This window comes from Giraffa tippelskirchi, chromosome 11, assembly GCF_054371585.1.
Source record: "Giraffa tippelskirchi isolate mGirTip1 chromosome 11, T2T-mGirTip1v1.2.pri, whole genome shotgun sequence".
NCBI lineage: Eukaryota > Metazoa > Chordata > Mammalia > Artiodactyla > Giraffidae > Giraffa > Giraffa tippelskirchi.
Window position 1 is genome coordinate 6,643,084 of NC_137285.1, and position 12,731 is coordinate 6,655,814.

General features: G+C 50.0%; 1 protein-coding gene across 5 annotated transcripts in view; it reads right to left on the reverse strand.

The window, feature by feature from the left end:
• The window catches only part of SEZ6L (seizure related 6 homolog like), a 189,378-nt gene that overhangs the window by 62,201 nt on the left and 114,446 nt on the right, over nucleotides 1–12,731 (reverse strand). For all 5 annotated transcript variants that reach the window (XM_081542938.1, XM_081542937.1, XM_081542939.1 and 2 more), the window contains 4 exons: nucleotides 10,422–11,192; nucleotides 9,234–9,367; nucleotides 6,813–7,005; nucleotides 4,419–4,604 (listed from right to left, as the gene is read on the reverse strand). In XM_081542938.1, coding sequence (XP_081399064.1) covers nucleotides 4,419–4,604; nucleotides 6,813–7,005; nucleotides 9,234–9,367; nucleotides 10,422–11,192 — 1,284 coding nt within the window. The remainder of the gene's footprint in view (nucleotides 1–4,418; nucleotides 4,605–6,812; nucleotides 7,006–9,233; nucleotides 9,368–10,421; nucleotides 11,193–12,731) is intronic.

Sequence of the window (12,731 nt, forward strand, 5' to 3'; positions counted from 1 at the left end):
CCCTTCTCCGAACCCAACCCCCTAGGGTCCCAGAGAGAGAGGGGTGGGGGGAGGATAAGTGAGTGTTTTATCCTTCCCTTCTCTGAACCCAACCCCTTAGGGTCCCAGAGAGAGAGGGGTGGGGGGGGATAAGTGAGTGTTTTATCCTTCTCCGAACCCAACCCCTTAGGGTCCCAGAGAGAGAGGGGTGGGGGGGGATAAGTGAGTGTTTCATCCTTCTTCGAACCCAACCTCTTAGGGTCCCAGAGAGAGAGGGGTGGGGGGGGGATAAGTGAGTGTTTTATCCTTCCCTTCTCCGAACCCAACCCCTTAGGGTCCCAGAGAGAGAGGGGTCGGGGGGATAAGTGAGTGTTTCATCCTTCTCTGAACCCAACCCCCTAGAGAGAGGAAATGTGCTGGGAAGAGGGAAACCGTGGGAGACTCCCCTCCTCCTGGGACAGGAGGTCCAATCCCACGACTGGAACCGCTGCCACGCGCATCCCACGGCAGGGAGTGAATGACTGGTTTAACGCGCTGGCTGTGCCCTGGTTCTTAGCTACAAAATGGCAATCAGGAAGGACATGAATAGGCAGTTCTCCAAAGAAGAAGTCTACTTTTAGTACTTAGTTAAGCACTCAAAAAAAATTCAGCCTCACTAACAATAAAAGAAATGCAAATCTAAACTATATTCTATCTCTGTCCACCTAATTGGTCAAGATAAAGAGCAGCAATAAATAGGGAGTGCCGTCTCCAGTGATGAGAAATGGTCAGTCTCATTCAGGTCTGGTTAGAATGCAAATTGCTATGACCTTTCAGGAGGGAAATCTGATGAGAAATCTGGAAAATGTGTTCAAACACTTTAACTTGGTAATTAAGGTTCTGGGAACTTATGTCAAAAAAAGATTTAGAGAGTTTCACAAAATTGTATAAATGATGATGATCACTGTTAGATTGCTTCTAGGAGCAAGGAACTGAGAAACAACATGAATGTCCACTTACAGATGCTTGGTGAAATGCATGCCATTCAGATAGTTTCTAAAAACCCTGTTATCAAAGAGTACTTCAGAATATAAGAAAATACTCACTATATGTTAAGCAGGGGAAAAAAAAGTTAGAAAATGGTCTGCCATACCTATTTCAATGAGCTATATGCAAAGATCAATTGACACCAGGAGTACAAAAGTGATTTGTTAGACCCTTCAGCACTTTTGTATTTCTTGGAAATTTTTTTCCAGTCATATATTACTTTTATTGTAAAAATCTAACGTACATGAAAAAATGATTTATGAACTGAGAAGAGTTCTGCAAATGTAGGGAGGTAGTTTTATTCTTAGAAGATATTTGGTTTTCATTAAATGTTTGTTGAATGACTTCATGACTAATAAAGAATTGCAGAGATGAGAAAAGCAATTAGCTCCCTTGCCTGCTCTAGACTCTGCTGTGACCTACAGCAAAGATGTTGCTAGGAAGGCGTGCACTTTTTTTCAGGACCACGGACAGAGTGCCTGGTCACTCATGTCTCCTCTCTGCCTTCTGTCCTAAAGTGCTGGTTCAAATCTGCCCCATGTCACTTATCCACTGTGGATGTAAGACAAGTCACTGAAGCTCTCTGAACCTCTAGTAAAGCAGTAATAATAATTCCACCTTCCTTATGGACCGTGGTGAGAAATGAAACACTGCGTGGAGAGGGCTTGGCGCCACCCCTGGCACAGAGTAGGTGCTCAGAACGCAGCCAACCTTATTGCCCTACAGCTCAGGGGCTGAGGAGATGGACGAGCTGTCCCTGGTGGGGGGCGCCAGCCATCTGTCCTTTCTGAGCGGCTGCTCATTTGCTGCCTCTCTGCTCCCCTTCCTTGCCTTATTAAGCCGACTGATGACTCTGTTTGGCTTCAATTTGCCAGCCGTAGCTCCCCATCCATCTTTCTTAGCACAAATTGAGGCTTAATTCCTCTCTGATTTCATACATAGATAAAAATTAACTCGAGAGAGGCATGGAGACCAACTGCCCTATGGTTTGGATTTTTCTTTTCTTTGTTTTAAGAAAAAACACACACAAAAAATTCTGAACAGCCTTGAGAGAACAATACTGTAATAATTAAATCTCAGAATTTATCATCAGCTCTCATTTGCATCTTGAATTCTAGTGACTACAAATGCCTGGAGGGCAGGAACAATGTTTTTCTTATCCTCAGTATTCTATTTGTACATGGCTCACGATCTGGCACATAGTAGGTGCTCAGTTAATGTGAGCAGCCTATACTCTCCTGGCCATGGTCAGGATTTTTGAGAATCTAATAGGGTTTTACTCTCTCGATAACTGAGGATGGTCAAAGTTGCGGTCACTGGTGCAGAGAGAGTGTAGAATAGAGTACTTCTCGATCTATGACATGCAGCACATGAACTACAAAAAGAGCTAAATGTAGATTTTTGATTCACTTGGTTTTGTATGGGGCCCGGGATTATGTATTTCTTATAATCTCACTGGTCTGCAGACTGCACTTTAAATAGTGAACGTGTAAGGGAAACAGCTCAAGAGAGAAGGCCTCTAGATCCAGCTCAATTTCTATCTGGTGACTTTGAGGAAGAAACTTCACCTCCATGAGCCTCAGTTTCCTCATCTGTGAAATGGGGATAATGGTTCACACCATGTAGGATTGCTGTGAGGCTTTAACACAGCCTTGGCATATGGACTGGGCTCAAAATATGGCAGCTGTCACATCAAAAGCTCAAGCAACAACAACCAGAAAAAAACCCCCATAAATTAGACTTTGTCAAAATTAAGGACACTAAGGGGGCGACAGAGGATGAGATGGTTGGACGGTATCACTGACTCAATGGACAAGAGTTTGAGCAAACTCTGGGAGATAGTGAAGGACAGGGAAGCCTGGTATACTGCAGTCCGTGGGGTCACAGTTGGACACGACTTAGTGACTGAACAACAAAAAGCACACTATTGAGAAGTGAAAAGACAACCCAGAGTGGGAGAAAATATTTGCAAATCATGTATCTAATAAGAATCTAGTATCCAGAATACATAAACAATTCTTACAACTCAAGAAAAAGACAACTAAATTTTAAAAATGGGCAAAAGACTTGAATAGACTTTTCTCCCAGAAGATACACAAATGGCCAACAAGCATATGAAAAGATGATCAATGTCATCAGCCACTGGGAAAATGCAAATCAGAATCACACTAGGATACCTTCACACCCACTAGGATGGCTGTCATAATAGAAAGAAGACGTGGAAAATAAGTGCTGGTGAGGATGTGGAAAAATTGGTACTTTCATACATGGCTGGAGGGAAAGAAACATGGTACAGACAGTGGAAAGTAGTTTGATGGTTCCTGAAAAACTGAAACATGGAATTACCATGTGACCCAGCAACTCCACTTACGGGTATATACCCAAGAGAAATGACAACATGTGTCCACATCAAAACCTGTACACAAATGTTCATAGCAGCACTATTCATAACACTGCCAAAGTCCAAAACCACTTGAATGTCCCCCAATAAGTGAAAAGATAAAATGTGGTCTATATAATGGACAGAACACCATACCATGTTTGATGCATGAGACAAATGCTCAGGGCTGAGGCAATGGGATGACCCAAAGGGATGGGATGGGGAGGGAGGTGGGAGGGGGGTTCAGGATGGGGAACATATGTAAACCCATGGCTGATTCATGTCAATGTATGGCAAAAACTACTACAATATTGTAAAGTAATTAGCCCCCAACTAAAATGAATAAATTTATTAAAAAAAAAAGTGGTCCATATAATGGAATATTATTCAGCCATCAAAAGGAATGAAGTTCTGATACATGCTACAACATGGATGAACCTTGAGAACACCATGCTGACCACTGGATTCAAAATATCACATAATGTATGATCCCACGCATATGAAGTGTCCAGAATAGGCGAATGTGTAGAGACAGAAAGCAGGGCCTGGGGACAGGGGAAAACGGGGAGTGACTGCAAATGGGGCCAGAGTGTCCTTTAGGGGGTGATGAAAGAAGTGGTGGTGGCTGCACAGTACTGTGAACGTACTAAATGTCACTAAGGGTCACTTTTATGTCACGTGTATTTTTATCATGTAACAAAACTGGCAGGCGCCACATTTTTGGAGCAGTCTCTTTCCTAAGGTCAATCTCAACACCATGGGCTTCCCTTGCGGCTAAGACAGTAAAGCACCTGCCTGAAATGTGTGAGACCCGGGTTGGGAAGATCCCCTGGAGGAGGGAATGGCAACCCACTCCAGTATACTTGTCTGGAGAATTCTTCCATGGACAGAAAAGCCTGGCAGACTACAGTCCCTGGGGTCACAGAGAGTCGGACGTGACTGAGCGGCTAACGCTTTCCCTTTCACCCCCTGGGGGCTGGTCCCTCCTCTTGGTAGGCCATCCATGCCGGGTCCGGCTGAGGCTGGTGTGTACCTGAGCAGATGGGCTCCCGGCTGCTCCAGTGGGGCTTGGAGGCATTGATGCACGTCAGCGTCTTGGCGCCCTGGAGCTCGTAGCCCAGGTGGCAGCGGAAGTGGGCCACCCCGCCTGAGTGCAGGTCCATCACCATGATGTCCCCGAAGTCAGGCCGGCGGGGGAAGCTGCAGCTCAGCATGAAGGCTGGGGAGAGATGCCGGGGCAGACAGTCGTCTCTGAGTGGGAGACGGAGAACATGACCCACATCCCAGGAAGGGAAAAGATGAGGCCCCCGGGGACTCCGGAGTGCTGGAGGAGTGTATTTTTGTGACTTGAGCTGATCACGTGCTGCTGAGACTGCCGGATGAGCACTTTTCTCTAGGCCCAAAGCTCACCCCCGCCCCCCACCCTGCCTAACCGGAGACAGCAGGTTTGGGGTGAAGGATGTGTCCCCACCCCTCCCTGGAGCCTCTCTCTATGTAGAGACAGAACTACCCTCTCCTTGGGCACAGGAGGGGCGGGATCACCCAGGTAGGTTAGTCCCACCTGCATGAGCAACTTAGGTGTTTGTTAAAAATGCAGGCTCTTGGACCAGGGTCAGGATAACCCATTCTTTAGGAAATGCCAAGGATGTGAGAGCTGGAACTAAGTCCTGGGAGGTCAGGACTTGGGCTGTGGAAGAGACAGACGGGAATTTACGTTCTCTTACTCCATGGCTTAGAAAGCGGGTGACCTGGGGAAGTGACACAGTGCCCTGAACTTCACTCTCCTCCTCTAGGACTGTCCCTATTGCACGGGTGGCAGTAAGGATTAAATGGGAAATGCCAAAGGAGAGTCTCCTTAGGCCAGCGTGTAGTGGACAGAGCTTGCCGGATGGAGTGGCAGAAGGGTGCATGTGGCCACGTTGAGCTCCTCAAGTTTTATTTTCATAAGAGAATGTGGAACCCATCCCTGGAGTGTGGTCTGATCTCTCCTACAGCTGAGGATTTCTGCATTCCCAGTACTCATGAGGAGGACTGAATTCAAGTTCATGGCTCAACGAGCTTTTTTTTTTTTTCCATTTTTTAATTAACAAAGACAACAGACGCTCGTCTGCATACTGAGAAGGTGCGAGGGAACGGATACTCTTGTATACAGTCATCCATCTGGTTCAGAAACATCCAAGGGGAAATTTTTAAATGAAGTGTTTTCCCAGACATTTGGTCGATGTGACGTAAATGTGGATGACTGCTGATTTCCCGAGGTGTGGTGAAGGGTGCCCCCTCCATGTCAGTACCCAGGGAGAGCTCCCGGGAAGGGAAAGGCCCAGGAGATGGGGGAAAATGGGATGACATTGAAGGAGAGAAAAGGAAGGGGGGGGTGGGAATGAAGAAAGGGAGAGGAGCAAAGAAAGAAATGAAGGAAGCTGGGACTTCCCAGGTAGCCCAGTGGTTAAGACTCGGTACTTCCAATGTGGGAGGCCATGGGTTCAATTCCTGGTTGGGGAACTAAGAACCCATATGCTGTGCGGTGCAACCAAAAGAAATGAAAGGAAAGAAAAGAGGGAAGAGAAGAGAGGGAAAAGGTAAATAGAAAACAACAGGAGACCAGCAGCACACAAACACAAAAGAAAGTGGAGAAGAAGGGAAAAAAGCAAGGGACCCTGGTGGCAGAGGCTCCCTCCCAGAAGCCCACGGGCCTTCATGGGATTGGCGTCAGACTCAGGGGCCACGAACTTGAATGGGAAAAGGGGGCTTGCTTATTCTTCACTGAACAGGTTCAAGAGTAACTGCAAAGGTAGACAACAAACTGTTACACAGTCACAGTACCTGTGGCTTTGTCACCAAGGGAAATCACAGATATGTTCACATCAAAATGAATATCTTGACATATTTCTTATACTCCTTTGAAATTACAATAATTATCAGAGCCACTGGGAAATATGATTTAATGTGTTAATAAAGAAGCACACAGATTATGATATCGCAGATTAGAACAATGTTTTGACAACTGCTGTTCAATATGAACGGCTTCCTTTTGAATTGTATATATTCTATTTTATGCTCTTAAACACACGAATCTAAGCGACTTCCCTGCTGGTCTGGTGGTTAAGAATCCACCCTGCAATGCAGGGGAGCTGGGTGTGATCCCTGGTCAGGGAACTAAGACCCCATATGCCTCGGGACAACCAAACCCGCATGCAGGAACCAGAGAGTCTATGTGCCACAATGAATGAGCCAGCACGTCACAGTGAAGATCCCGCGTGCCGCAGCTAAGACGAGATGCAGCCACATTAATTAATTACAGAAGGAATGGCGAATCTAAGAAGGGGTCCATGGTGTTACCAAGCCGGCACAAAGAGGGTGACAGTCCTTGGCGCTGGAGGGGAACAGAGGCAAAAGGAACGTCTCAACATCCGTGGCCCGACCTTACCCTGGTAGTGCAGCTGGAAGGTCCCGAGGCCGTCGTCCTGGAAGGTGCGGAAGTACACGGAGATGGTGTTGGTGGGGCTGCGGATCACCTGGCCCTCGACCAGGAGCGTGTGGTTGGCCAGGACGGTCAGGGAGGGGCCATCCACCCCTCGGATGGAAAGCAGCTCCCCCTCAGACAGGTTCACGCTCTTCACCTGGGGACGGGCAGGGGCAGATAGGATCTGAGTCGTGTTTGAGACAGGGGGTCCTCCCAGGCTCTGAGGCTCCCCACGCAGCACCTCCCTCAATGGGCCCCTAGTCCATAGGGTGGACGGGGGCCACGTCCCAGCCCTGGAAACCCTCGGAGCCCTGGGAACCTTTGAGCCCCCTGCCATCTCCCAAAGGCTGAGAGGACAGAGTAAAGCTGCAGGGGGGAGGCACCGTGAGGATCTTCAGCCTCCTTCGCCGGGTCCCACGGGAGAGGCTTTCTGGAGGCTGGCAGGAGAGATAGATTTTTCTGGAGCTGGTGGGTAGGGGCAGGGCTTTGATCAGCTTGTACCTGAGGTCCCATCTCCAGGGAGACAGGAGAAGGCATTTCACCCGAAGGTCAGCTCCAGGGAGGAGGGAAAATTTTTGTGCTGCTCAGGGTCCCCAGGGCCTAAAACAGTGCCTGGTACATAGTAGGTGCTCGACAAATCTTTGCAGACTGACTAAATACATTCTTGCCCTTCTGCACAAACTGGTGAGGGAGTGCGGGGCAGGGGGAGGTGGCGGTCACCTCTAGGGCTTTCTCAGGTCCACTTTCTTATCCCTCCCAATGCTGGGTTCAATGGCAGAGCCTCCTCAAAGGACTGTGTACTTGGTTTTCTGAGTCCACTTTCCAGGCTCGGGAGAGGAAGACGGGAGACACTTTACTTACAAGGATGGCGAACAAATGGAGGAGGAGGTGGGGTGGGGACTTCAGTCAGTCCCAGTGCCCAATCTGAATGTTTCTACTAGCCCTAGGGGGCCAGACTCCAGATCCTCTGCTCTTGTGTAAGCAAGGCAAGGGTTACCCACAAGCCCTTCCCCTTTCAGCCCATATATATACACCTTACTCTTTTTTCTCTTTGATGAACTCCTACTCATCCTCCAAAGCCCCACTAAAACTGCCCTCCTCTGTGACACCTTCCCTGACTGCCAGGGAGGTTGCCTGTCCCTCCACTGTGATTCTACATCCACTGTGAACATCTATTAGAGGTCATTTCAAATGGCAGCCCAATGTCTTCTATGTGTGTCTATCTCAATCATAAAACAGTGAACTCCCTTAGGGCAAGCCCTGCATCAGTTTTGCATACCACCGTGTCCCCCATTGCTATGACTGGTACATTATAGACACTCGATGAAGGAATTCTGCTGTCCCTGACAAAAAGCGCCATACAGTATTTAGACAGAGCGGATCTAGTCAAGTGGAGGGACGTGTTCATTAAGTGTCAGCATCAGATGAACTGCAACTTTTCTCCAGTTTAATTCTGGGAACATTTATAAAGTACCGACCACATGCCACATGCTGTGCCAAGCTCTGGACACACGCTCTGCTGACAGGCTTATCTTTTATTCTCCCTATACATCAGAAAACCTTCCTAAGGTCGAGTTCTGCTTAGGTCACGCAGCTGACTCTGCTGACAATCTTTTGGTGGCTCTTTCTTGCCATGAGAATAAAGCACACGTCCAGCCTCTACCCTTGGCCTGGAAGGGTCTGGCCCAAGTGAGACTGGCCTCCATTTCTGGCTTCAGTGCCGTCCTTTCCTCTTTCCACTTGTTGGCATGTTGCCTCAGGGCATATCAAAAAGCGCTTCTAAAGACGGGGCGGTGGGTTGGCAGTGGCCTGGAACCAGGGTGGGGATAACGGGTAACAGGCATTGAGCACCCTCTCTCTCTCCCCTAGACTCTGGCTGTTTGTGCACTGTCATATAGATTCCTCCATGAAACTCCGTCAAGTAGCAACATTTTCATCTCTGTCTCACTGATGGGGAAACAGAGAGGTGGGGTCCCTTCCCCAAAGTCATGCGGCATTAGCTGGTAGAGCTGGGACCTAAAACCCAGGTGTTTGAGCATGATGCTACCCTGCTTGTCCCTTCTTAGTTTGCAGCCAAAAGTTTATGAATCAAATGAACCATATGGGGCTTCCATGAGTATGTATGTGTTCGACAAGCAGGATATCACAGGGCTTTCCTTCTGGGTATAACGGGTTTCAATTTATCAATACATCCCCTTCCCTCCATGTTCCTCTGAGTTGGGAACTCCTATTCAACTGACAAAGCCCAGCTCCATTTGCCCCAGTTAGGGCAAAGAGAGAACCAAACGGGTTAAGATGATGAAAATAAGCCTGACTCAGACAGCCCTTCAGAGGAGAGTTTCTGCTGGAAGAGGCAGCCAAGGCAGGGCAACTTTGTGGGATTACCTGGAGCTCCACCCCATAGCCAGTGTAGACTGTCACATTGTACGTGCACTCCAGGAAGTTGTTGAGGGGCAGCGGTGGGTAATCACTGGAGTCGATGTACCCTTCAGGATCAGAGAAGCTCACGCTGCAGAGAGCTGGAGGAAAGCACTGTCATCAGGATACAGAGAAGAGCTGAGGTGTCGTCTCTCAAATGGGCTGTGGGCTGGAACAGGGCCTCTGGGAACACGGGCGTTCCCATCCCCACTCCTTCCCCTGCCGTTCCTCCTCCTCAGCTCCACACTCAACATGATAATCAAATATCTAGAGCTGATATGGGACTGATGTTTCACTCTCACCTTAGAGACAAGTAAAGCAAAGCTCAGACAGGGAGCACATTTGGGCCAAGGTCGCACAATGAGCTGCTGCTGCTGCTAAGTCGCATCAGTCGTGTTCGACTCTGTGCGACCCTGTAGACGGCAGCTCACCAGGCTCCTCTGTCCCTGGGATTCTCCAGGCAAGAGCACTGGAGTGGGTTGCCATTTCCTTCTCCAGTGCATGAAAGTGAAAGTGAAGTCGCTCAATCGTGTCTATGCTTTGTGACCCCATGGACTGTAGCCTACCAGGCTTCTCCGTCCATGGGATTTTCCAGGCAAGAGTACTAGAGTGGGCTGCCGTTTCCTTCTCCACGCAATGAACAGGGGTCAAACACCCAGAGCTCCCAGTCTTTCCGGAGAAGCCACATTGCACCTGTCCCAGATAGATGTGTTACTGACAGCCGATACCCCTGTGATGTGCTTGGAGATGGGATAAAAGACAGAAGAAAAGACTGGAACGCAGAAGTGCATTCTATCAAGGTCACGCAGGGGTGAAAGCAAAAGCACCTTGAAAGGCTAGGGCTTTCTAGGCAGGTGAGAGGACTCTGTTCCAGGATGAGAGTCTGGAACTCTCTCTCTTTGAATCCTGCTCTTCAGCTGTGAGACCTCGGGCAAGCTGTCTGATGTCTTAGGGTCTCAGGGGTCTCATCTCTGAAATGGGGATGCTAGTTTTGAACCCCAGGGTCAAGTTCATAGCTAGGGCTGCACAGATGGTAACCAATGGCAGGGCATGAACCTTCCTGGGCCCCCCTCCCACCACACTCCCCCCACCCCAGATCACAGAAGGTGCCTCCTCACAGTTGCTGGAGGGCTGGAGGGGCTGGGGGCTGTCTACCTGGGGCCTGCTCGGTGGTGATGACCGTGGTGGTGATGATGGTGGACGTGGTGGTCTCCTGGCTCTCCTCTGAGGCTGACCCGGTCAGCTCGGTGTCCCCTTTGTCCATCAGCGTCACGGGGCTTGCATCCTCGGGGGGAGCCTCGGGGGCCTCGTCGGGCAGGGGGGGCGCCCCAGGGTCTGGGCTCTGGGGGAGCGTGTGGGCAACCAGCGGCTGCGAGGTGAAGGGGGCGATCTGCAGGGGTGCAGGGGTAGTGGGGACCGCGCCTTCCTTCCGCTCCAGCCAGAGGGGCTCCTCGGAGGACACAGACAGCGGGCGGGTCTCCTCCTCTGCGGAGGCCATGGGGTCCTGGTCACCGGGTGGGCGGGGTTTCCCCGGGGGGGAGGACAGGAGACCCAGGCCCGGGGCTGCCGACTGGGACGCGGTCCTCTGTGTGGCCGCTGCGGGGGTGGCCTTCGGCCTCAGCTGCTTCCTGGCCGAGTTCACCTGCTTGAGCGAAGGCAGTTTCTTCCTGGCGGGGAAGGCGTGCGCGGTGCCCGGCTCCGCCAGAAGCGGAAGCAGCGTAGACACAGCTGCGGGGTCTTGAGGCGCAAAGGGGATGGTCCCTTCCAACTCCGGCTCACGAAGCTCATCCCCAGACTGCACTGGATTCAGAGGGGCCGTGGTCACGCCCTCTTCGGGGTTCTCCTTGCTCAGACTGCTGCTCCGCAGGATTTCGGAGGGCAGAAGGTAAGTATCTGATTGGCCGGCATCTCCCTCCGGGGGCTCATCTTAGAAAGAGAACAGAGATCAGTTAGCTTGGGGCCGGGGACTTTGAGTCCTCTACCTGGCCCACGCTGAGGGTGGCCCCTTTAAGGTGGGACCCAAGGCTTGCTAGGATGCTGGCATATTTTGATCCGTAGATGTGGGGCTGCCACCTTTCTTTCCTTCCTTTTGCTGACTATGGAGACTTGGAGTGATCTTGGCCAGCCCCAGTTAAGCATTAGAGTTACAGAAACTGAGGGCACAAGAATCTCATGGTCCTAATAAGAAAGCAGAAACAATCATATTTAATGTGATAAATGCTTAGGAAGAGAGCAGCTCTGTGTGCCAAGAGGACAGAGAGGACAGGCCTCTAACCCAGTCTCTGGGCAGGACCACCATGTACAGTTGGGCAGGTTGCTCACTACACAAGGTCATCCCACTAAGGGGATGAAAGGGGCTGTAACCAACCCAGTCTCTTCTCCAAGTTGTGTGCCCTGACGCAGGGCTATATTGTCCTGGGACTGGGGAAGTTTGGATGTTTTTTATTTGTATTTTGCTTATTTTTAACTAAACAGTGTACCAGTGACCGTGTAGGGGACACAGGACGATTTGAGAATCCAGAGTTATGAGGCAGAACAGAGGGGTGTGGGAAGACCCTGGAGGCCTGGCTGACATGGGTGGAAAAGACGAATGAAAGAGAACAGGGGACAGAGGTGGGGGGTGATTAGAGAGAAGGCTGGGGAGCAAGGAGGTCAGGGTCAGGCTCTGGTGGGCTTTGTATGTCCTGCTGGTTCCTTGAGATTTATTTCTGTCTTGAAAGTAAAACCACCTATAATTTTAAATAAGGGCTGGCCCAGGCCACTATTTGGCAGAATCATGTCTGAAAGCAGCTTCATCATCTATTTCTTTGACACTCAGTTCTGCCAAATGCAAGCTGGCAAATGGCTTTACCTCTCTGAGCCTCAGTTTCCTGAGCTGTAAAGTGGGGCTGTTGTCCCCTGCCTCCTAGGGTGGTCATCGTTCAAGAGGGTGATGTAGGGAAAGCAAACATACACATATGCACAAGCGGGTCCCTCACCCACAGTGAGTGCCTGGAGTCTGCTGCTGTCATTGTAATCACCCCTCAGCAGGGGACCTGAGCAGTCAGAACATTCCAGATGAGGATCTTGAGATCAAGAGGAATTACATCCTGGGGGACAAAGGACTGATAGCTGCCCTTGTCAGTTTCCTCACAGAAAGACACTCACTCAGCCACACAGTCTTGGGCCCTTCAGCACTGTCATTCAAACTGATCTCCCTCAGAAAGGTTCATTTGCTTTCATGCAGTCAGTGGTGGCAGTGGCTCAATCTGTCTAGACTGCAACAGTGTACAATTGACATCAACAAATATTCCTGTTGTGTAACACTGATTACCAGCCGGTGGGCATTCCAGGCTGATGGGAGCACTGGGGCGGAAGTAGACATCAGGCAGGAGAGGGTGTGCAGAAGACCTGAGCACGGATCTAGGTCACTTATGCCAAGCAGGCTGTCTTGGTCCAAGGTGGGATGCGTTGAGGCTTTGGGGT